The 25,414-nt window shown below is 34.7% G+C and overlaps 2 protein-coding genes and 1 pseudogene across 3 annotated transcripts; all 3 read right to left on the bottom strand.

Moving 5' to 3' along the window:
- Window positions 1-783: 783 nt before the first annotated feature.
- LOC126702172 (pentatricopeptide repeat-containing protein At5g50280, chloroplastic) lies at window positions 784-5,466 on the bottom strand. Its single transcript, XM_050400828.1, has 2 exons — window positions 4,444-5,466; window positions 784-2,610 (listed from the first exon to the last, which is right to left on the bottom strand). Exons 1-2 carry the CDS (start codon window positions 5,346-5,348, stop codon window positions 1,296-1,298), a joined length of 2,220 nt encoding a protein of 739 aa, XP_050256785.1. The 5' UTR covers window positions 5,349-5,466; the 3' UTR covers window positions 784-1,295.
- A 1,683-nt stretch (window positions 5,467-7,149) lies between these two features.
- On the bottom strand, window positions 7,150-16,559 carry LOC126701514 (probable Ufm1-specific protease). 2 transcript variants are annotated; one of them, XM_050399656.1, is made up of 12 exons: window positions 15,956-16,559; window positions 13,170-13,438; window positions 12,907-12,994; window positions 12,622-12,797; window positions 11,052-11,142; window positions 10,449-10,574; window positions 10,257-10,304; window positions 10,095-10,171; window positions 8,859-8,947; window positions 8,477-8,588; window positions 7,968-8,070; window positions 7,150-7,725 (listed from the first exon to the last, which is right to left on the bottom strand). In XM_050399656.1, the coding sequence occupies exons 1-12, from the start codon at window positions 16,497-16,499 to the stop codon at window positions 7,496-7,498; spliced, it is 1,953 nt and encodes a 650-aa protein (XP_050255613.1). In that variant the 5' UTR covers window positions 16,500-16,559; the 3' UTR covers window positions 7,150-7,495. The 2 variants fall into 2 exon arrangements, 1 of the variants encoding a protein (XP_050255613.1); XR_007647384.1 differs by having other exon boundaries at window positions 7,451-7,725; window positions 7,968-8,065.
- Window positions 16,560-22,304: 5,745 nt separating this feature from the next.
- LOC126704300 (adenosylhomocysteinase-like) lies at window positions 22,305-24,498 on the bottom strand (annotated as a pseudogene).
- Window positions 24,499-25,414: the final 916 nt, after the last annotated feature.

Genomic DNA, 25,414 nt, shown 5'->3' with positions numbered 1-25,414 from the left:
TAGTGTTAAAAGCAAGCAAAGTATAGTCTGCCACTGATTTACCAAAACAAGAGAATGGAGTGAGGCTTGTTGTCACTTGTCATGTTAAGCAATTGGTCATCACTCATCCCTGCACCCAGTTTGTCCAGTCAAAATCTTAAGTCTAAACACCCCCCCCCCCCCCCCCCCCAAAACACCTTCCAAATATTTTTAATTCCAGAAAAATGCCTTGTACAAGCATCACCAAACCTTCAGTATATTCCTAGTTCTTCAGTGTATCCCTCCACAAAGAAGAAAGTTATTCTGGGCTTTGCATTTAAAAAAAAAAAATGCAGTTTCTCAGCTATATGCTTCTTGGTATATGAGCAATGTGCTAAAACAGAACCAGTTAAACTCAACCAAGTCAGCTTAACAAAGTCCACATCATCTTGTTTGCCCCTAAATCTTCTTACCCAGACAGCTCAAATACTTTCTCTTAAGGTATGCCACCCTTGGTCCCATATACTTCCTCTTAAGGCTTACAACTACTACAACCAAGCCTTGATCCCAAAATTCTGAGATTGGCTAAGGATTTGCAACATCCCACATGATTTTTTATTTATTTTTTGATAAGTAAGAATGATATATATACGAAAGGCTACTCTATGCAAGAAAAGCATAAAGCAAACCAGAGAACATCCCACATGAATTCTTTACTGTCATAATATTTTATCCGAAGTTATACCCTTTGTTTTTTCCTTAATTGACATGTCCTTTTTTACTACTTCTACATGGTTGGATTACACTAATGAAAAATAAAACAAATGGGAAAAGTTGCACTTGAATATTTTATATACTTTACTTGTTCGTATAATATGACAACATGATTTTACACAAGGGATTCACTCAACAAGGAAAAAGAATAGCTTTCAATATAAATAAGGCATGGACCAAGAAAATTACCCAGTTCATCACTTGGCATGGCATGCATCCACTGCAAACAATGTCTCTGTATGAGTACTGTTCTGTGAAGGCTTCCATTATAAGAATGACAGCAGGACTATGCTTTTCCCAACAGTAGCAATCTCTTGTATGAAAGAAATATCTCGTTTAACAACAACCAAGTTTTAGTCTCAAAATTTTTGGGGTCAGCAATGGATCCTCAACAGACTTATTGGAGTCAGCCATCAGTATTTTTTTCCCCGCTATTCTATTCTATTTGAAGCAAACCCTCAGGAGAAGCCATTAACTGACACAGTGAAGATAGCTCAACCATACAGAGAGCCTGTGTGTGAAAATGATTTTACGGGGATCACAGGACTCCACCAATAGCATCATCATTGTCCACCATGAGCAAAACTATGAGTTCTAACACTTTTTTTCTTGTTCTTCCAGAACTCATCTTTCTTTCCCTTCTTCTTAGCTTTCAACAAACCCTTTTGGCTATTAATTATACCAAGTATGGCACTCTTGTCCTTCCTGTTCTTAACTGCAGCTTTTACATCCAAAATTGCCCTAAGCTTCTGATAAGACTTGGCATCTGGCACTTGTCCACTTTTTACCATCTTTTTGTGGTAGAAGAATGCCCTCTTGAAATCACGGACACGAACAAAGGCATAGATCATTGTTGAATAAGTGACAGAATCAGGTTTTAGATTCAGAGCTGCCATCTCATTTAACAGTTGCGGCAACTTTGAGTGCTGCCCTCCTCGTGCATATGCATTCATCAACATATTAAATGTCATGACAGTTGGATGTAAGCCTATCTTCCCAAATTCAGAGATCACATCCCTTGCTTCAATGTAGTGACCTTGCTTAGCAAATCCATCAAGAAGAATGTTGAATGTTACCCGAGTCCCTTCAACTTTCTCACTGATCATCAATTTCCATATCTTCATCAATGTCTGTGTGTCACCAGCACGCCTAAATGCATCTAGTAAAGTAGTATATGTTTCTATTGAAGGTTTTATTCCTTCCCTTTGCATGTTCTCAAATGCAGAATAAGCTTTCTCATGCCAGCCACTAACCGAATAAGCATGGATAAGAGCTGTATAAGAATGCGAAGTAGGTTTTATGCCAACTTTCTTCATCCTCAAAAATGCATCTGCTGCCATGTCACTCATCTTCTTCTGCCTCCCATACGCACTAATGAGACATGTATATGATTTGACATTTGGCTTCAAGCCCATATCTTGCATTTCTAGCAGCAGCTTCTCAACAATGTCAGCCTGCATTCTTCTGCTGTATGCATCCATTAGAGTGTTATAGGTAGCAGATGTGGGTTTTAGCCCATTCATTTTCATCTCAGAAAAAAGACCTTCGGCTTCTTCAATTTGGTTGGATTTACCAAAAGCATCCATTAAAGTGTTATACACTACGGTATTTGAGGAGATTCCCTTTTTCAGCATTTCAGTCTGGATGATAAGGGCTTCATTCTTCAGCCCCTCATCACAGAATGATTTGATTAGAGTACCCAAAACCTCTACACTCCATTTGACTCCTTTCCTATTCATTCTCTCAAAGAATTCCCATGCATCTTTTGCACTGCGACCAGTTTTTCTCATGATTGTAATCATAATAGAACATGTCACATGATCTGGAAGCACATTATTTGTTTCCATTGCCTCATACACCTGCCAAGCATCATTGTACCTGAAATAAGTCAGCACACATCAATAATGAGCTCTTGTATATCAACATAATATGAAACACTTTCCTCTATAGTAGCAGAAGAAGCTTTTAAATATATATTGAGAGGGAGAGAGAGAGAGTAAGAGAGAACTACATAATAATTTAAAAAAAAATTGATATCTAAATTATAATTTGGGCACTGAGAATCCCAATAGGACCACTGAAGTGGTACCCTATCTGATATGAAAATGAATGCCTTAATGTATGCCACAAAAACATTGTGGACGTCTTTGTAGCTCATCATAAGCAGATGACTTCTGGGTATTGACTCATCAATTGTAGTCCTTCACAGTCTTCTTAAATAATAAGAGAACCCCCCCACCCCCACAAAATGAGAGAGTTACGAAATAACTAAGAGGGAAAATCACTGAAATGCTATTTGCCATCAAGGACACCTAAACCAGTAGATGAAATGCATCAAAGGTTTAAGACATAAAGAACATAGAGTTGCATTATTTAGAAATTCAACAACATAAGCTTAATAAGGAAAATGATCCAGATCACTTGGAAAAATAAAACAAGAAAAAAAAAATCAATGTGTTTTTTGCCCATCATTGTAAGAATTGTATCAGATTTACAATTTTCCCATTTCCAAACTTCTTTTCTCAAGTATGAAATTCCCTCAACACATTGATGAAAGATGTAATCAAGTGCAGAAGTTGGTCAAGCTGATAAAATAGACAGTCTATTTTGAAAAAAATCATCAATAAGCTGCATTTAAAAGAATTGGTCTACGACAAAAATGGGCTGCTACATTCATCCTATGCTTTATAATTTCATCATTTTAAATTAGTAACATTAATTTTATCAACAACAAAAAAAAGGCACCTACATTCACGCACTATAGACAACTGCTTTTTTTTCAAAAGCAAATATTTTTTTATACATCAATAATTGGGGGTGGGGGATTTGAATCTCATATGTCTCTGTTGAAAATACCAGGAGATACCAAGTGAGCTATAACGCTCTTGGCACTGAAGCAACAATTTGCAAAGGGTATAAATTCACATTGAATTCTTCCACGGGATAACAGCCTTGATATTGCTTCACAGCAACTTTATTTGTCCCCAATTAGCATGACTCTGCTACAAAACCCTTCCTGATTGACATGTGCACAAGTGATACTAATGAGGCAAACTATAATGTCTGAAAAGATGTGCTTTACTCTTGTTTGACATATAACTTAGAGCACAATAATTGAGGATGCTACTATCTCTAGACTTGGCCTAAGTTAAAGCTTATTTTTTAGCTTTTGAAAATAGGTTGTTTGGTGGGTTCTAGTTAGCTCAACTAGAGACCAGGGTACTGATGAGCTATAGTGCAACTGGAAGTTCCTCTTCCAGTAATAATGGGATGGAGGCTGAGGTTGTGGGTGCCTATGTAAGAAACTAATTAAAAAAAAAAAGTTTTTCGAAGAAGTTGTACCAGAGAAAGTGATGTTTTAGAAAGCTGTGATTTGAAACAAACGGGTTCTAGACAACATAACAAAAACATCAGCCAAAATCAATAACCACCAACTTATAAGTCTAAATTACTAGACAACATAACAAAGAGTAATGCTATAGTATAATTACTACAAATTTTATTACATAGGCTTTACAAACCAATGTGTAACTTTTGAAAAACAAAACAACAAAGTAATTAAGAAATAAATTTTCTACGTGTTGATGCAGGACCAATCACATTCATTTGCACATCCTTTTATCACCATTTTGCAGTAAAATTTGTAGTACTTTTAGCATATTCTTATAACAAATACATAAAACCAAAATCAATAATTAAAGAATCCCATACCTTCCACAACACAGAAGCCCCGAAATGGCAGCGTTATAAACATGAACATCCCTGAATTCTTTCTTGGGCGGCAAGTTTCTAAACAAGACCATTAACTTCTCACCCATTCTAGCTCTTCCCAACACTGGAAACAAAACTGAACACGCTCGAGGAGTCAGAAGCAAAGGTTCTTGCAACCCCATCCATTCAAAGAAATACAAGCAACTCATTACAAGACCCTCCTCACTCATCAAACCCAACACCTCCACACACTGTTTCTCACTAACCCTTTTCTCAAAACCACCCAATGCCTCTCCTAGCGTCATATTTCCAGGCAACTCCCTCGCAGTTCTCACAATCTCACCCACAATTCCCTCCGGCAACGGCCTCGAGTTTGACTTCTCGACATGACCCACTTGTTTTTTCTCCTCAAAGATTACGTTTTCGACATCGGTTTCGGGTTCTGTTTCGGATTCCATATCGGAAGCTAGATGCCACGTGGGGCGGCGATTCTTTTGGAAGGAGAGTTTGGATTCGCGTTGTGGGTCTTGGGTTGAAGACGAAGTGCGAGACTTGAAGAATCTTATCATTGAGTCTTCTTCATCTTCTTCTTCTTCTTCATCTTCATCTTCATCTTCTTCTACTTCTTCTTCTTCTTCTTCTTCTTCTTCTTTATCAAGTTGTTGTTGGGGTTCTGGGAGTTCTTCTTGTTGGAGAAAAGGGAGGAAAATGTGGGTTGAGGAGTCGGAGGAGTTTGTGGAGGTGGGTGGAGTTGAGAAAAGAGAGAAGAGGTTTGGGGTTTTGGATTTGGACTTGGAGAAGAGTGAAAGTGAAAGGTAAGGAGTTGGATTTGGAATTGGATAGTGAGTGTGAATGAAGGAAAATGGAGAAGAAGAGAGGTGGTGGTGGTGGTGTGTGAGAGCCATGGTGGTTTTTTTGGATAGCTTGCTACTCAGCTTAGTAGTAGTCAGTAACAATTACTAAGCTTAAGCTTAAGAGGAGAAGAGATATGGTTCTTTTTCTTTCGGGAGGTTTATGCTATGTCACCGTGCGACAGCGTTAACGGTGAACTTTGAGGAGAGAGACACCAAGAAATTATACAAACGACAAGTCGTTAGTGGCAGTGGACAAAATTACAAATTGTTCAATGTGTAGCTCTGTTTGGTGAGCAAGTTCTAACACACATTTTCATATTTTAAACAACTTTACACATATTTCAACACACTTTTTCACCCACATGTATATCAAAAATACTCAAACAACATTATTCAAATTCTTCTACCAAACGGGCCCTAGTCTCTGGGGATTGTCAATTTAAATTTGCTCTACGGATATTTGCTTTGCCCATTATTATGATTTGAGAAGGTTTTATAATGTTAGAATTTTTTTTTTTTAAAGAAATTTTTAATTAGTTTTAATTTAATATATTCAAAATAAAATTTTAATGAATTATATATATAATAAAATTGAGTGTGGCAGGATGGATACCCGCAAATATCTGCTAGAACAGGGTGGGAAAAAAAACCTGGAAGTGGAAGTGGGGCAGGGACGAGGAACATGAAACCCGCCCCATACCAAGCAGGTTGTTGCCATTCCTATTGTGTCTACTCTATTTATTTATTTTTGGTGGGGAGGGGGAATTTAGATTCTAAGATTTAAAGTTAATAATTAATATGGTGAAACAAATTAAATTTTCTAGTTTCAAAAGTAATTAATTAAATTATGAAGTTCAAAAAATAACAAATTAGACGTTCAAAGAGTAATAAATTAAACATAGAGATTTCAAAAGGTAACAAATTAGACCTCCGCTCATTTAAGTGGATTGTGTATGAGGTTTAATATAAGTTCATATTTAATTTGTTACTTTTAACACTATAGGGTTTAATTTATAACTAAAAATTATAGGATTTAGTTGCTTATACTCTAAGGATGGCAAAAATTCCACCGCACACTTGATTTTCCCTTCCCCACATGAATTTCCCCCAGTTTGAAGAGGTCACAAGAGAGAGACAGATTTTGCCCGCCTTGTCCCGCCTTGAATGTTATATATATTAATAATCTTATACATATTCTATTACCATCCTTAAAGCACTTGATTTCTCTCTTTTTTTAGTGCACTTGCTACCTCCCTTCCATTTTTCTTTCATTTCTATCTCATTAATGTGGAAACAATCTCATTAGGGATACTAAAAGATACCTCCAAACCAAACCTGTTTCACTCTCGCCCTGTAAAGGGCACGGAAGACCCCTTATCCGACTTTGCCCCATTGCTATCCCTATTACAACCTCTAAACTATACTGTTAATAATAAATAGAGATAACAATTTAGATCATCTTCAAGAAAAGTAAGGTCGTCTTGGTAATGTCTTTGGACTTTTTTTTGGCTTTTCCTTTGTAGGTTGCTAAAGAACCTTACAGAAGGATTAATCGTGCTATTATAAATTTAAAAAAAAAAAATCCAGTCAAATATGAATTCAGGAATCATCCTCAGCCGAAGTAACAAGATTTGATTTCTTCAGATCCATAATATTTGAACTTTTTACACTTCATTGAGAAAGAGAGAATTTTCATACTGTTGTTACACTCTATCCACCATTTTGTAAAGGTTGAAAAGAACTGCTAGGATTTCTTAGAACGTGCAAACTTTTTAAGCAATTTAGATTCATATGCAACTAGCACAGAGCAGTGTTAAGTAGTAACATGGGTTTCAGCAGTAGCAAACAGCTATAGCAACCAACACTCCTAAAGTAAGTTATATATAAAACAAGGGTGGCCCAGTTCCACAATTGAACAAGAAGCTGATTCAACCAGAAAATAATGGCAATGAGAAAGAAATTGACCGTACTTCATCGTATGCAAATCACAAAATTAACTATGACTTTCAAAAGAAGACAAAACTCACAATTGGCAACTATTTACCACTCCCAGTTCACCCTAAGTTCCAACAATTTTTTTAATTCATTTTTGGGTAGTCAACATTGGTTGCATGTACATAACTTACTGAAAGGCTGCCTCTTCTGCAAGGAAATTAGAGGGTAAAGAGTTGGTGGTAACTCCACCTCGATTGTCCAAATCACACCATGTTTGGTCGTTGTGGCAACAGAAGATTATAAAACTTATCATGTAAGAAGAAGCTCTTTCCCTTGCTATCAACAGCCTTTTTCCACCCACACCATCCACCATTTACAATTTTCTTGAGATCATCATTGCCAGTGTAGTGAGGATCAAGTATGAGAAATGCACAATCTCCGCTTGCTTCGTTATAGTCAACTCCCAATAGGGTATATGCAAGAACACCACCACCTGCATTCATTTATATACTTAGAAAGAGCCAAATGTTTCTAACTATTTACCAGACCAACTCGTGATATCTAGGCACCTTGTAGCCATAGGAGGGCCAAACATAATCCTAAATAGGAAATTAATTTTCAGCAACTCTGTTGACGCTATAAGGTGCAATAGTACATCACTTTATCTTTACTTGAGAGAAGCCACAAATACATGGCAGATGAGTAAAAGAAAACAGTTTATTTCAACCAACTAACCAATCATAATAGGTGTTCCCTGATTCTCAAAGTGCAATGCCAGCTCTCGACACTTCTCAGGAACCTCAGCTCCAGATCTTAAGTTCATGACTTTGCAACTGACCTGTTCAAGACAGCAACATATCCCGTCAAACTTGAAAACTAGGAAGCACACTTCATTTAAGGGTGCCCATGTCGTACCCGTTCCCATGCTTCCTAGGTAAGGATTAGTAAGGGCTAATTTTTTGAAAATTGTTGTGTTACTGTGTCATACCCATACCGATTTGTGCATAAGACACAATTTATTAGATATATGCATAAGATACAATTTATTAGATATACTTTCTAGTACACTGCTTTGATCATCTATGGAAAGGTCAAATTTACTTTGTGTGTTATTCAGGCAGAGGACTATTCATAGTACCAGTATTATTCAATCTGACAATTCATCTCATTCTCATGTCCATGTGCAGACTGGAAAAGCAAAAAATAATCAAGTGACACTTAAGAAATTGCAAAAGTTAACTTACACCCAGAAGTTTGTCCAAGACAAAGCTCAATTCAATGGCACCAATCCATTCACGTGAACCGATAAAAGAAGGATCCTTATCGTCAATCTCTACAAGTGACTGCTGTATTTCCCTGATAAATTCAACTGATTTGTTAGATTTAATTTTACAAAATTGATATGATCGCAAGGACCCTCTTTACTCAGTTATGACTTCCTCTTAATTAATAAAGTACAGAATTACAGATAAAAAATAACACAACTTCAAGTAATGAAATTGATCAAAATCAAACTTCAAAAGCAGTGAGTTCTTAAGAGCTCAAAAGCCTGATGAGCACACTACCTAAACAGGTTTAGAAAGAAAAATCTGAAGCTCCACATTCTAAGCATTGACTTTTCCGTACCTATGTGAAGGAACATCTATGGATGTGTAGTGCTGGAGTCTAAACCATGAGATGATAGTCTGAAGAGAACGGTAAGCACAACCCCATCCCTGGCAAGTGAAATATAATTGCAGAATTTCAAATACTAAAACTAAACATGACAATGATAAGATATGCCATCCAATATTAAACAAAATGTTTAATTATATGATAAGAAATTAGAAGAGTAGCTTGGCCACTGCTCAAACCAAGCATGAGCAGAGCAAAGTGACACCTATGATCTTGTAAATAAGCACCTCCCTTTCAGCAAGAAAATTAACTTATATTTTACCTAAGATGAATAAGACAGAAAACCTAAAAATCTCAAAGGAAGAAATATCTATAACGTGGCAAAGGAATGTGCATGGTTCTCACTGAGCCTTAAGAAGCTTCTTTTCACAACTAAAATTGCCAGAGGAGTCATATTCAACAATAATTAATGGTTCACCCAGTACATGAAGTCTCCAAACGGCCAACTAAAGTTCCAGCTATCTCTCATAGCACCACCTTCTGACAACCAAAACTGCCATGCTACAAATCCCAAGCAGAGAGCACCCATGTCAATTAAAATTGACTTCAGTCAAAGGAAAAACCTTCCTCAAGAAATTGAGACGTTTCCTTCTTCTTTTTTGTATGGGGGGGGGGGGGGGGGGGGTGTTGTGGGGGAAAGGCAAGAATTTAAAGAAGATCTGATCTCTTAATCTGGTCTCTTGATAAAATAGATATAGCCACTCCTTGGATCTACTAGATAACTGAAGCTAAGAGAAAAGAGTGCAAGTAAAAGACACTACCCATAGTGCTTTTAGTATAGTTTCTAGTAATAATTCGTTTAAACATTAAATATAATTATAAGATTATACATGCAAGCTTGAAGAAAGGATGCTGGCCAAGATTTGAATAACAATATATAAAGCTTTGATAGGACAACATGTTGAATTATAAAACATAAACAAATTAATTATTTCATTGCTCAAAGTCAGATTATTAAATCATGATTACTAAGTACACATTACAATATGTTCTATGAAAATATAGTATCAAAACATTGAAGAGAATCTAAATATAGTTGACATTAACTATGTAAATATTAGCAAAAGTCATCAAAGTAATTTCTAAGCATGTTTTTAATATATTGAATAATAATGTTAGTGGATGTCACAGGTAATATGTTTGTTTAATAAAACATTAAACTACTAGGGAAAAGAGAATCTACATTACCGAATCATTAAAACCATCTTGAAGATAGTGATAGTATTCATAAGAACCTTGAACTAGAGACATACTGCCCCCTGAAACTGCATAAAATAACAGACTTCCAGTGCATATAACTAAGAGGAAGCAGGGAAAAGGAATCAACAGAAAACAATGGTAGCCACTCACCTCCACTGCTTGGAATCCCAATATGCACATCTTTAAGAAAAGTAGAACCTGATATTACCAAAGAGATCCGCCAACATAGTTTGAGAACAAAACACACAGAAAGATGAATGGGGGAGTGGGTGAGAAGAAAAGGTTTGCCTCTGACTTCAAAAAAAAAAAAAAATGGTTGCCTCTCTAGTTGAGAATGGTTACCCTTTCGTATTGAGTCACTCCTTCCACCGACATTTGTTGTAGACAAATCAAGCACATTAGCAATCCTTAAGAGAGGACGATCAAAAGGTAATCCCAGCCTTAGGTGTAGGGATTTTCTAATTTCAACTGCAGAAAGTAAATACCATAAAAATAAGATAATATTAAGAGTCTCAAATATAATACTAATTGATTAATAAGAGTACATAAAATTACAAAATAGATTAGCACACTAGTTCTTCCTCTCCGGAATTCTCCATTTATTTAAAAATTAAAAGACATCATTTTTCCTCGTCAATAAACACCATTTATGGTAAAAGGTGTATTGGTACATTTTAATCTTGAAGGGCCCACAAAAATAAAAATAAAACAAAAACAAATAAACAAACAAATAAACTCTATGGCTGAACAATGTGGTCGAACTTGTCACTACTTTGAATTGTAGGCATGACTGTAAAAGGGGAAAAGACAGAAATCTACACTACAAGATAGAGCGAACTTCACAACCATCAAGGAACATTTTTCTGTGACCATTCAACCTTTTCTCCAGCCATTATAGGTACATAGTCACCTAAAGCAGAAAAAGTTAATTAAACAGCTGCATACCTTGTTTCATTTCTGTCTCCCCATAATTAAGTTCATAGATAACAGTGATTGGATGCAAAACTCCAGGAGGATTGAAGTGATAGGGACGAAGCTGCAAACACATAAAATGAACGTCATTAAGATGTATTCTGGGAACATAATTGTAGCAGACGAAAAAAAGAAAAACCAAACCATGGTACAAACCAAGAATCAGATATATTAAACATAAAAAGCTCCCCAAGAAAAAATAGGAAAAAGTATTCATTTTATCCAATAGCAGGAGAAATCTTCTGAATTAACAGATAAAGAATTGACACTAAAAAGAACATCTTGTGATAAGGAAACCTTGTAGGTTGTTATTATTACAACTATGATAGGATTTGAAACTTATGGTGTTCGCTCAACGATGATTGCTCATTACCATTAGGCCAAGACCAATGGGTTTCTTTTTTGGTGTAGATGAGATTCGAACCTAGGTACTTTAATCAATGACAAGAGAATTTACCAGTTGAGCCAATTGGAATTCACTGTTTTTTGATAGGAAAAAAAAAAAAAAAAAAAAAACTTCATATACACAGTTATTATTGACAACAACAGCACAAGGCTAATGTGCCAATGGTCCTTGGACTAAATGGCATCTCTTTTCCTTCAAGTGGAGGGTTAAGTCATGGGTTCAATCCAGTGTAAGTGTGGAAGTTTTGTAATTACCTATCCAAAAGTACAAGGCTAATGCTCATTTTCTTGTTCTCACTGTGAATAACTTCGTGTACACAGTTTTGGAACTATTTATTCAGTTCATTAGATTTAGAAGCATTTACTAGTTTATTTTATACTTGGATACTTGTAACCTTTATTTCTTATCTAAAGAGACTAGTCTAGGTGCAGTTCTATAAAACAATGAACTTTATTGTCCTCTTTTGTCCTCTTCTCTCAAGAAATGCCGTGAATATGCACTGGATACTTTCAGATCTCCTATTTTAAGCTTACCCTTGGGTCACTTCAATGCTAAAGCATTCTATTTATTGTAGGGCATGTTCTTTAGTTTCTTTTTTTGGACTCCTCTGCCACTCAACACTTGTATCTGGCATATTTTACTTTATATACATTAAATATTTTTTTTTGATAATTCGGCTAGGGAATAAGAAGTGAGAATGGACATTAAATATTAACTTATAGTAATATGTATCAATGCATGTGTATGTGCATCTGTGCATCTTAGGTTATCACGATATGTGCATATAAATGTGTATTTGCATAGGCAAATTCTCTGGAAATTCTCTGGAATCTGCAGGCAAGGGGGAATGAGATGGGAAAAAAGTTTTCTGTCCATGGCTGGACAAGAGGTGCAATGACCTGAAATGTAAATTATGGAGTGCAAAGAGTTCATATTCAACTAAATGCCTTGACCACAAAGATCATTGTGTCAAAAGAACAGGCAGCAGAAGATGGAAGAGGGAGTCAGAGCAAAAAGAAACATTTTGTGCTAGCAACGTGCATGTTTGTGAAGGTATGGAATATCGATTGAACTGGTGGCATAGTTGAGAACATGACAAGCCTAGTATACTTTCATATACATAATGAATTGTCTTACCTGAGGATGTTCTGTTAAGAGGTTGGGCAATATTAAGTTCTTCATTGAATTTAGCTGATCAACCAAACCAGGGATGATTAACTTAGAAACTGCATACATCACTGGAATATCCTTAGCCGCATAACAGAGAACTTCTAGCTTAAAGCTTACAACTAAAAGTCTGGCTTCTTCCAAAGCTGAAACCACACAGTTCAAAAGTGAGTTGAAGACTTGACTACAAAGCTGGAATTATAAAATTATTCTAATGTGTTAATAACATCAATTAGTTAACATTGAAATTGATACCTGGAACATATTCTGCAACTGGTGCAATGGATTTTAGAGACTTTTCTGAGTTATTCAGCAGAACACTTACTTGAATAGTATCTGCATTCTAAGTAGTAGAACTTGTCACAAAAATAGAACGATGATAGTCCTTGTGAGTTGTGACTGTAAACAAAGGATACAATATAAAACAAACTACCCAATAAAAGAAGGTCATTCAAACTCTTAAGGACCAATCATACAACCAAAATAACACTTGTGAATCTCATATGCTATTTTCTTACCTCTGCAGAAAACTTTTGTGAGTCAGGTTTACTTTTCAAACAAAAATGTGCACATGGTATACACTTTGGGTCGGAACCTTGAGCATCTTTATCCAAAAGTTTAATATTTGAAACATCGGTTTGAAAGTCCAATTCTGCACCACGAAGAATGAGAGGTTTAGGTCCTTCTGCAGAAGTTTTTCTTATTGTTTCTACCACGTAAACAACCTGTGGGTCTTTCAACTTGGCAGCAACTGCTTCAGTTGCACGCCAATATATCTTCTCTGCATCTGATACAAAAAAAAAAAAAAAAAAAAAAAAAAAAAATAGAACACAATTAGTTATATACTAACACAAGTGTCCATCAAACTACATGAATATATATGCGTCTAGGAAAATTGACAAATGCTTAGACATTACCAACGTGAAAATTTCGAAACTCAAAACTCACAAGCTTAGCAAACAAGTTAAACCGACAAAGAAGTATCAACCCAATGAAGCTTAAACTCCTTAACTGCTTTGAGACCAGTTCTTATTCTAGTCTTTACTTGTCAGGATCCGTCCATGTTAACAAGCTTATTCAAGCCGCATTCACAATTAGAACAATGCACATGCCACTTCTTTCTAAGCATCATGGCTTATGACCTACTTTGAACTACATTCTCAAACCATTAATAGACACCATCTCTCATTTTTGAAGATATCACTATCTTCTACAAATCCTATAACAATGCTATCAAGCAAGAATGTGTGCTCTTTGAACTACCAAACTTACTCATTTAGTCCAATTTTCTACTTTACACTAAACAATCACCCATAAAATAATCTCTGATTATTCAAAATCAATCACATAATTTGCGATCACCTCTTCAATCATCTATACTAAATGCATTGTAAATTTGATAACCCTTGATTGCTCTACCAAACAATCCCAAAGCTCAATGTTCAACACAAATTAGATAATAATACAAACTTAACACTCAAATAAGCACACAATTGCATGTAAAACTGAAATTTACCACCTTTCCAATCATCTATACTAAACACATTTTAATTTTGAGAAGCATTGATTTTGCTACCAAACAATACCAAGCAATTGCATGTAAAATCGAAATTTACTGCCTTATCAATCAACTATACTAAATGCATTGTAAATTTGATAAGCCTTGATTGCTCTACCAAACAATCCCAAAGCTCAATGTTCAACACAAATTAGATAATAATACTAACTTAACACTCAAATAAACATGCAACTGCATGTAAAACTGGAATTTACCACCTTTCCAATCATCTATACTAAACACATTTTAATTTTGAGAAGCATTAATTCTGCTACCAAACAATACCAAGCAATTGCATGTAAAATAGAAATTTACTGCCTTTTCAATCAACTATACTAAATGCATTGCAAATTTGATAAGCCTTGATTGCTCTACCAAACAATCCCGAAGCTCAATGTTCAACACAAATTAGATAATAATACTAACTTAACACTCAAATAAACATGCAACTGCATGTAAAACTGGAATTTACCACCTTTCCAATCATCTATACTAAACACATTTTCATTTTGAGAAGCATTAATTCTGCTACCAAACGATACCAAGCAATTGCATGTAAAATAGAAATTTACTGCCTTTTCAATCAACTATACTAAATGAATTGCAAATTTGATAAGCCTTGATTGCTCTACCAAACAATCCCGAAGCTCAAGTTCAACACAAATTAGATAATAATACTGACTTAACACTCAAATAAGCAGGCAATTGCATGTAAAATCGAAATGTGCCGCCTTTTCAATCATCTATACTAAACACATTAATTTTGAGAAGCATTGATTCTGCTACCAAACAATACCAAGCAATTGCATGTAAAATCGAAATTTACTGCCTTATCAATCAACTATACTAAATGCATTGTAAATTTGATAAGCCTTGATTGCTCTACCAAACAATCCCAAAGCTCAATGTTCAACACAAATTAGATAATAATACTAACTTAACACTCAAATAAACATGCAACTGCATGTAAAACTGGAATTTACCACCTTTCCAATCATCTATACTTAACACATTTTAATTTTGAGAAGCATTAATTCTGCTATCAAACAATACCAAGCAATTGCATGTAAAATAGAAATTTACTGCCTTTTCAATCAACTATACTAAATGCATTGCAAATTTGATAAGCCTTGATTGCTCTACCAAACAATCCCGAAGCTCAAGTTCAACACAAATTAGATAATAATACTGACTTAACACTCAAATAAGCAGGCAATTGCATTTAAAATCGAAATTTGCCACCTTTTCAATCATCTATACTAAACACATATTAATTTTGAGAAGCATTGATTCTGCTACCAAACAATACCAAGCAATTGCATGTAAAATTGAAATTTACCGCCTTTTCAATCATCTATACTAAATGCATTGTAAATATGATAAGCCTTGGTTACTCTACCAAACAATCCCAAAGCTCAATGTTCAACACAATTTACATAAAAATACTAACTTTTAACACTCAAATAAGCAGGCAATTGCATGCAAAATCAAAATTTACCGCCTTTCCAAGCATTGTAATTTTAAGAAGCACTGATTCTGCTACCAAGCAATTGCATGTAAAATCAAAATTTACCGCCTTTTCAATCATCTATATTAAATGCATTGTAAATTTGTAATTTTGAGAAGAATTGATTCTAAAACCACACTAACACCAAAGCTCAACGTTCAACACAGATTTTAGATCATAAAAATACAATCTTTTGACACTCAAACAAGCAAGAAATTGCATATAGAATCGAAATTTACCAATCGGACTATTCACAGGAAAATAAACCGGAAACCGAATTGGAACCTCGCAACGAAGCAAACAACCAGTCTCCCAAACAAACTTCTCCGGCTTATCTTCATGCACAACCGAATTAACCGGTTCAATGCTCGTCGAACTTGCCGATTTCGACACGAAAAACCGAATATCGGTTTTACTATTCAAATCCACATATGCACCGATCATTTCCTTATTCTCCAAATCTCCACCTCCATTAGAGAGCAGCTTCCTCAACCTACGAGCAGCGTCAATAGCTTCGCGAACCTTCGATTCCGAGTCGGATTTTCCGATCACAAAAGCTCCAATCACGTCGAATCCCTTCAAGAGCAGAGCTCGAAGATCCTCTGATTCTTTGAGGAGATCTGGAGCGTCGGAGGGAGAGATGGTGTGGATGCATCGGACGGTGGAGATTATGGTGAGAGGAGGGAAGAATGGGGATCCGATAAGCCATTGGAAACCCGGTTCGTTTTTGTGTGGAAGGAGGAGCTTTGGGCACAGAACTCGTACGCTTGTGTTTTCTTCCATAGACTGAGAGCTTACCTTCTGATACTGAAGAGCACTTCGGTTTTGTTGTTTTGTTTTCAAAGTTGATTTGTTCTTATCGATTTCAATTATATGCAAGCCAAGCGTCGTCGTTTTGAAAGAGTAATACTATTTTTTTTTTTAACAAAATAAAATATTGTAAAATTCTAACCAAAAGGAATAATGCCAATAACAACAAAATTTTCACAAATTTTTGTTCTTTTATTGTTTCACAATTTGTTAAAGCATTATTTTTGAGGTGGCAGATGTATGGCTTTTAAGGTGAGAAATTTTGATTAAGTCCATTACTAGAATAATTTTATTATAAATATTTTTTAAAAATTATTGGGTAAATTCCAGAAAACACCCTGAGGTTTGGGTTAATTACAGTTAGGTCCAAGATATTTTGAAAATGACCAATTTGATCTGCTTCTCAAGAAATTCTTTCTCTACGATTTTCTCTAAATCTTATTTTCTGAGTTTCGGTTTCAGGTAATGATGATGATGCCAATTACTCAGTCCCAACGCCAACTGAATCCTAGCAGAGGTGTGGTTGCCTTTTCGGTTGCCACCGTTGGCATCACCAGGTCTATCTCTATCTCTCTTTTTCTAATTTTAGATTGTTTAATAAATAATGGAAACCCATAGTTCTAATAGTTCTTCATTGCATGAGAAGAGAAAAGAGGCCAACCCCATCATCCTCAAAGTGTTCGACAAAATGCCTGGCTTGGAGGTATGGCTTATAAAGATAGCTTTTGACCTTAACATAGTCCAAGTTTGTTTTGCATTGTGTTTATCAGTGAATAACTAATGGACTAAGAAAGCTTAGTTATAATCTATAATCAATTCAATTTAGTAGATTCTTTTTTAATTCTCAAATATAAAATTGTTTGCTTATTGTCTTCCTTGATTTTGTACTCAACCGTATATCATGGTTTAGATTGATTTTATTAGGTATGCATTTATTTGTTTAATTGATTGAAAAAAAATTTTAAAAGTCTTTGTTTCCCCATAATTTATAAGATCCTTCTATAGTGGTGGCTATTTCAAGAGATGCTTTAAGTTCAAATCAATATGTGTCAAATTGCCTAGCCAAAGCATCCGACAACTATAATTATGAAAAACAATAACTCAGCCCTAAAAAAATGTTTGAATTTTGGCAGTGTTTAAATTTTCAATGTAGATTTAACAATGTTTCTTTCTCATTGTAATTTGTGATATATGTTAATGATGATTTTAGGGTCCTGCAACTCATGAAAGTATGCAAGATTTATGTTTCTTTCTCATTGTGTTTCTTCCAACCCAGATAGATACAAGAAGAGAGAAGTTTTGATGCTAAGGTTGACAGTCATAAGTGGAGAGATTCCTAATCCAATTAAGTTTCCAATACATATTCTCTTTGGATCTGCTGATTTTTCATACTTTACATTGTTTTTGGGCAGTACTGGTAACTGGTAAGTTCAAAATGCTCATTTTCTTTTTTAGTAGCTTTAATCTTGTGCTTTCTCTGTCATATGTCTCTTCTGTTGTTGATCATTTAGCGAGGCCATTTATAAGTGAAATGAACCTTCTATGTATTCTTGCATTGCCATCACTATGTTAGTTCTATTTTTTTTAGTGTATTACATCAATGTTGGTGTGTATCATATTTCTATGTTTCTTATTTTACTCATTGATTGTTTAGTGAAATATGATACCGAAACATTGAGCATGTGTGTGAATTTAATTAGTAATGTATATATGAAAAGTTAATTGTGTAATTTTCTTTTAGTGTTATTAGTGTGTGGTTGATGCATTGCTGTCTATATAAAAGGTTTTAATTCTGCATTGTTTTGGTTTGTGACTTTTAATATCTCCCCCAAATTATTTCTCCCCCAAATTTCGATACTTCCTACCCATGGACCTCTACATTTTTCAAGTATGTTGGCAAATACAAAACCCTATATTATAAATAGTGTTTTTTTAGAGATTATTTGTTACAATCGCAATTCATGGCTTAAAATTTGTATAGTTTGATAGGTGATTTTACTAATAGGCTTTGGCTTTAGGATTTATTTTATTTATGTCAAGTTCTATAAAAGGAGCACTGTGATTTGTTCCTATGATTTAATTTGTTGTATTGGTTGGTATGTGATTTTACTAATAGGTTTTGGCTTTGGGATTTTTGTTTCTAACATGCATTCGAATCTAAATAAATTAGGTTTCGTATGTCAATTGCTATAAAAGGAGTAATGTGGGTTTGAAGGTTTTGTCTTGGTTATCTTTGTGTTTGTTCTCTATGTGTAAAATTTGGTCTATGGATCCAATTTGTTAAAATGTTTTCTTCTTTAAAACATTATTTTTCTGCACTATTTTTCTACATAAAATCTGCACTATTTTACATCTAAAATCTGCATTTTTTTTTACAACCAAAATTTGCACTGCATTGTTTCATAAAAATCTGCACTGCACTGCACTGCACTGTACTATTTCATAAAATCTGCATTGTTTTGAATAACTTTCTGCATTGTTTTTAAATAACTTTCTGTATTAAGTACTTTTTAGCACCTATAATATAACCAATTTTCTGTTTCGTATGTCAAGTTCTATAAAAGGAGCAATGTGGGTTTGAGGGTTTTGTCTTGGTTATCTTTGTATTTGTTCTCTATGTGTTTGTTTAAATTTCTCAGCGAATATGTAGAACATATTGAATGTGTGTGTGTGTGTGCGCCTTGGATGATCTTAATTTGAATTCCTTTGACATTGTTTCCTTCATATTCAGAATCAATAATGATTAGATTACTAGGACTCTCCTCTATGTGTTGGATTGAACTTTTTACTTTAGCTCCCAAATTTAGTAGCAACCCTCAATTGTATTTGGTATGAAGGGAGGTATTACCTATGTGATTGATAGGAAGTGTTTAGCCATTCCTAACTGTGACTTGGATGATTTTTATGTTCTAAATGCTTTTGTTGTACTTTTTTCTCTGCATTTTTAGTTCTTTTCCGGCTGCAGTTGGTTTATTTAATTTGTTCTATTCTATTAATGTTTCTTGAATGTTGGCTGAAAATTGGATTTTATTGTTTTGTAGATAGGTATTTGGCAATTTTTTATTTGGGTTATTTGGAACTGTGGATCCTTATCTGTGTAAGACTCTTAATACGACAGCAAGATGAGAAAAGCCAGGTATTTACCAGTCTTCTCCTTTATTCTGTATTGTTTCTTGCATATTTATTGGTAATATGTTTCTAGAAAGAATTTGAAATTGGAATGTGATTTCATATTTCAATTTCTTTGTTATCTTAAACTTGGTTTTATGTTTGGTTTAATTAGCAAAATTACAAATTTGATATTTCACTTCTATATGTTGTAATAGATTTCTCAACCTATTCTATTGACAGGCTTACATCAGTGGTATTTCAAATGAATGTGACAATAAGATGGTGATTCTACAAAGTTTCAAAAAGTTGATGTTGAAAGCAATGTACAACTTACACTAACATTTGTAATCAAGAAAAATAAAAGGAGTAATTTAGTGGCTACTATGAAGCAACAAAGGAAGAAAATACAAATAATACTTTAAAGTTGGCTTTCAATTTATTTCAAATATTAATTAAGTAGTTCTTTAAATTTGTGTTTCATATATTTATTGGATAATTAAGAATGTTAAGGATTGGAATCTTAATTTTAATTTAAATTTAAGTTTGATTTATATTTTTCATTATGTAATTTAATGTTTTATATCAAGGATAGAAAATTCTAAGGCTGGAATCTTAATAAACAATCAAAGAGGAAGAGACAAATAATTGTTAACATCTACATACATAATAGCTTTCCCGTGCATCGCACGGGTTAGCGACTAGTTTTTTTTATAAGAATTTCATTAAATTGTTGAAGTCATAATAAGTCATTAAGTTCTAATTAATATAATATTATTTAGTGGAATAAATTATATATAAATTAATTCCAACTCACAAAAGGAAACCATTTAAAAGTTTTTATTTTTTATAATGATTTTTGTGGTAAAATTGTTTAAAGAAACCAACTGTGCAATATACATTTCATCAAATTTGTTTCTTTTTTTTAATAATCATTTCATTCTTTATATATATATATATATATATATATAAGAATTTTATTAAATTGTTGAAGTCATAATAAGTCATTAAGTTCTAATTAATATAACATTATTTAGTGGAATAAATTATATACAAATTAATTGCGACTCACGAAAGGAAATCAAAGAGACTATAAAATAAGGTAATCGAATGAAACCAAAGAATCCGTTCTCAAAAAAAAAAAAAAAAATGAAACCAAAGAATCACTACAAAAAAAAAGGTCTAAAGCTGCGTTTGAAAAACGCAGCTTAAGACCCCAAAAACGCGGCTATAGGCTTTTAGCCGCGTTTCCTATGGCCGCGTTTGTAAACGCGGCCTAAAGTCCGCGTCTCAAAGCCTATAGCCGCGTTTTTTGAAAACGCGGCTAAAACCGGACCTGGAGCCGCGTTTTCTAACCGCGGCTATAGGTTTTTAAAAAAACAAAAAAAAATTCTGGGTAAATTTTTCCCCAGAAAATTCAAAATTGAAAAATCAAATATAAAAAATTCAAAATTAAACACAAATACAAAAAATTCAAAAACAAATACAAATCTAGAAAATTCAAAATCAAATACAACATACTCACAATACAAACACACCCATAAAATTTTAAATTAAAGAAAATATACTCACAATACAAACACATGCACCCAAAAAATTAAAAATCAAACATAAACCCAGAAAATTTAAAATCAAACACAAACCCGGAAAATTAAAAGCAAACACAACATTCTCACAATACAAACACAACGAAAAAATTCAAAATCAAACAAAACGTGTTCCAAAATATAAAACAAACCCATGAATCTCCTCTCATTCAACAAAACCAACCAAATCTAACACTAATTCCATTCAATAAAACAAAAGCACAAGCTCAGAATCAAAAAAGAACACAAGCCTGTGAAGAAGGAAGAAAGAAAAAGGAACAAAAAAAAAAAAAAAAAAAAACGCAGTACCCAGATGTGAAGGAAGAAAGAAAAAGGAAAAAAAAAAGAAAAGAAAAGAGAAAAGAGAAAAGAGAAAAGAGAAAAGAGTTACCTGGATGTGGAGAAGGAAGGAAAAAAAGAAGAAGAAGAAGAAGACTTACCCAGATGTGAAGAAGGAAGAAAGAAAAAGAAAAAAAAAAAAAAGAAGAAAGAAAGAACCATCTGAAGAATGAAGAAAGAAAGGGAAAAGGAAGAAAAGAGAGCAAGTGGGGGTAGGTGGGAAAGTGGGGTGCAGGTGTGAAAGGTAGTGTACGTGGGAAGTTCAGGAAAATTTTTTCTTTTTTTTAAGCGCTACCTATAGCCGCGTTTTTAAAAAACGCGGCTATAGGTCGGCGCTTAAGTACGATTTTTACAGGACCTATAGCCGCGTTTTTAGAAAACGCGGCTATAGGTAACCTGTAAAGCATTTTTGAAGCTGCGTTTTTTAAACGCAGCTCAAGCTATAATTTAAAAAAAAAAAAAAAAAAAAAAAAAAATCCGGACGGGACTGAAGCCGCGTTTTGGAGCCGCGTTTTTGGAAAACGCGGCTCCAGCCTTCCCTTTGAGCCGCGTTTCTGGAAAACGCGGCTCGAGCCTTCCCTTTGAGCCGCGTTCATGAAAAACGCGGCTCAAAGGAAAAGCTGTAGCCGCGTTTTCCAAAAACGCGGCTAAAAAACGCGGCTGAAAGTCGCGTTTTTTGTAGTGAATCAAGTCCAAGCCAAAGAAAGCTGTTCTCCATCCATCAAATATAATCAATGGCCCGAAGTTATAGTTCCTTGAAGAAGATTCTGAAAGAGCAAGACATAACAAAGCTGGGATGCCCAGTTGCACAACCCAGATTCATAAGACGCCCCTCAGCAAGAACAATGATACTATTATCGGTCTCTGGGAACACCCAACGATCAGTCTGTGGCTTGATTGTGATGCGCTTTACACCGGGGTAAGTTTCCAGACCATGCATATCAATCTCATTGTCAAAATGGCCAATGTTGCACACAATTGCATCGTTCTTAATCTGCTTCATGTGATGAACCATGATGATGTTCTTGTTCCCCGTGGTGGTCACAAAAATGTCAGCTTCTGAGACAACATCTTCCAGTGTTAGGACTGGAATGCCTTCCATAAGGGCTTGAAGAACGCAAATTGGATCAATTTCAGTCATAATCACACGAGCACCAGCTTGCTTGAGAGCAGCAGCACAATCCTTGCCAACATCTCCATATCCACAGACAACAGCGGTCTTGCCAGCAATCATGACATCGGTGGCTCTCATGAGACCATGAGGGAGTGAGTGTTGACATCCATACAAGTTATCAAACTGCATTAACATCATCACAACAGAACATTATTAACTTTAAAAATGTGACAAAAAAAAAGCACCTTTATGAAACAAACCCAAAAATAAAAGACCTACTTTTTTACCTCTATGCATCATAGATTAAATCTGCATTAATTAAAACTGTACAAACTACAAATCTAACACTGCAATCTTCCTCAGGTACAAAACCAAGGAAGTAGAAATGCTATTTGACTGTAAATATCAAGATTTCATCAAAATACAATGCAATGACTGCATGGTTAGACCGACCCACCATGCCTACTCACATCAGCAATATGTTTGGTTGGTGAGATAGAGCTAGAGTAATAAAATGTTCCAAAAACTGGACCCAATACGGTATACAGAAGTGAAAACCCTAACAGAAATCAGAATATTTTCAAGCTAAAACCCTCCCATAAAAAAACCGCTACTTTCCATCTCTACCCATCACAATGTACATTGACCATGTCAAAAATCTAATTCTCCTATGAAGAGTGGACACTACAAAATGAGTGTCCCTGGCCCAACACGGACACACCAAGGATATTCTTGCATGCTTGTTATTGTTGCATCTTGCATGCATGTCCTCATTGTTTTGGGACTAGGGAGGAAAAATACATATTTTATTTTTAAAAACTTCCTTGATATTTAGATATATATGTTTATAAAGATTTTGATAGTTGTTATATACTTTCAAAACTTAACATAAACATAAAATATGATGCCTAAAAATAAATAAAACAAATCTAATGATATGTATTAATTAATTAGTAGTCCATATTGTGTACTAATTTGTCAAGAATTGTCATGTCATTGGTCCCTAATTTTTCAATCCATGTTTATGAGAAGTGTTATGTCTACAATATTTTCACAATACTTTCATAACAAATTCTAGGTAGTATGTTGTTACAGGTTCTAATTTGAACCTACCGCTAAAATTACTTTTTTGTCCATTAATAATAACTTGCCACTTAGGATTTGTTGTAAAAATGTTGTAAATATAGTATTTCTCTTCTCTCTCATGTCTATTCTTGTTAGCTATTCTTCAGCATTATGTTTTGCTGATCATAAATGGTAGAAAATAACAACAAATTCAAAACCGAGTTCCATTTAACAAAAATCCACATAAACATAATCTAAATCTAAATCATCCCCATTTAAAAGATATAAAAAAGCCACATAAACAGAATCTTATATCATGAATTCAAAATCTAAATAATCTCCATTTCTAAACCAAGCATAAAAACATAACCTTTCATCATGAATTCGAAATCTAAATCATCAGCATTTCTAACCAAAGCATACCTTGCTCTTAGTGACAGTCATTGACATTAATGGCAGGAAACAAGAAGGTCCCATTAGCTTGCATTTGATACAACCTCTTAACCCCAGTAGTAGTTTCCTCCGAAACACCAACCAACCTTTCCTTCATCCTCCTATACTTAGTGGGGTCCACAAGCAACCCATCTTTGATAATCCTCAACACAATCCTAAACTCCCCATTTTCACACCCATTCACATCAGGCAACTTCCCACTCTTCTCATACTCTTCCTCAGCTTTCACCCCTTCATGAATCAACAAAGTTGCATCTCCACCATCATCCACAATCAAATCCGGCCCGCCACCTGTATTAGAATTATGGGTACGTGATAAAATTTACCATTTCGTAATAGCTAATTTTAAGATACAGTAATTTAACATTGTATCAAAATAAGAGATTCAAAATTCTCGTTAAATCTCACGTGTTGATTCCCACTTATTAAAAGGGAGTTTAAGCTCACATGTGACCACAAGTATTAGAATTACAATTAAATAATCAAATTCATCATTTTTAATTTTAAAATATTCGATAATTTAACCATGTATCATTGCAGATATTCAAAGTTTGATCTCTGTCTCCACTCTATCTCTCATTTAAAGTCCACATGTTGATTTATACTTATTAAAGGGCGAGTTTAAGCCCACACGTGACGAGTATTAGAATTACAGTTAAAGTAATAAAATTCACCGTTTCCCTAAGAGCATTCATATCCCAAAATTCTATCTCATTGTTGAGGGCCATTTGCGGAAGCCCAGGCAGACAGAAAAGCCCAATAATGAGGGCTACAAAGAATTGACAAGGTAAATAGCAAAAAACCCATTAAGCCCAAGCGGCATGAATAATAGATCATAGGCCCAACAAATAAATAAATGGGTTTTGAAGAAGCAAGCGGGCTCAAAGAAGTCAGGAAAGAAAGAAATAGCATCCCATGGGCAGAGTATGAGGTAGAAAAGTGAGAAAGGGCCGCCGCAGGCCCAAGGCAATGCAAACTAAGAGAGTAAGGGGTTTATGGCAGGCCCATGAACCCCAAAGATAAGGATAAGGTTATTGGGCTGGGGAAGCCCAATGAAGTTAGTAAAAAGCCCATGGGAGTGTGGAATTAGCAAACGGGTCGAGGAAGCCCAAAGAAATCAATCGGGCCATGGATGCCCAAAGGAAAGCCCAAAGGGACATAGGAGCCCATGAGTAAAAGCAAAACAGTACCCATGACAGGCCACTGAGAAAAGGGATAAACGG

Source organism: Quercus robur, chromosome 10 (genome assembly GCF_932294415.1).
Source record: "Quercus robur chromosome 10, dhQueRobu3.1, whole genome shotgun sequence".
In the NCBI taxonomy this organism is placed as follows: domain Eukaryota; kingdom Viridiplantae; phylum Streptophyta; class Magnoliopsida; order Fagales; family Fagaceae; genus Quercus; species Quercus robur.
The sequence above is the reverse complement of the archived record's forward strand: the minus strand, read 5'-3'. Positions and strand labels throughout refer to the sequence as shown.

Coding starts and splice junctions, on each gene's coding strand:
- LOC126702172 (XM_050400828.1), bottom strand. CDS start 5,348: ATGGCTCTCACACACCACCACCACCACCTCTCTTCTTCTCCATTTTCC. Junction 2,611..4,443: donor GGGCTTCTGTGTTGTGGAAG/GTATGGGATTCT, acceptor GACTTATTTCAG/GTACAATGATGCTTGGCAGG.
- LOC126701514 (XM_050399656.1), bottom strand. CDS start 16,499: ATGGAAGAAAACACAAGCGTACGAGTTCTGTGCCCAAAGCTCCTCCTT. Junction 13,439..15,955: donor TCCTGTGAATAGTCCGATTG/GTAAATTTCGAT, acceptor TTTTTGTATCAG/ATGCAGAGAAGATATATTGG. Junction 10,172..10,256: donor TGGGATTCCAAGCAGTGGAG/GTGAGTGGCTAC, acceptor TATTTTATGCAG/TTTCAGGGGGCAGTATGTCT.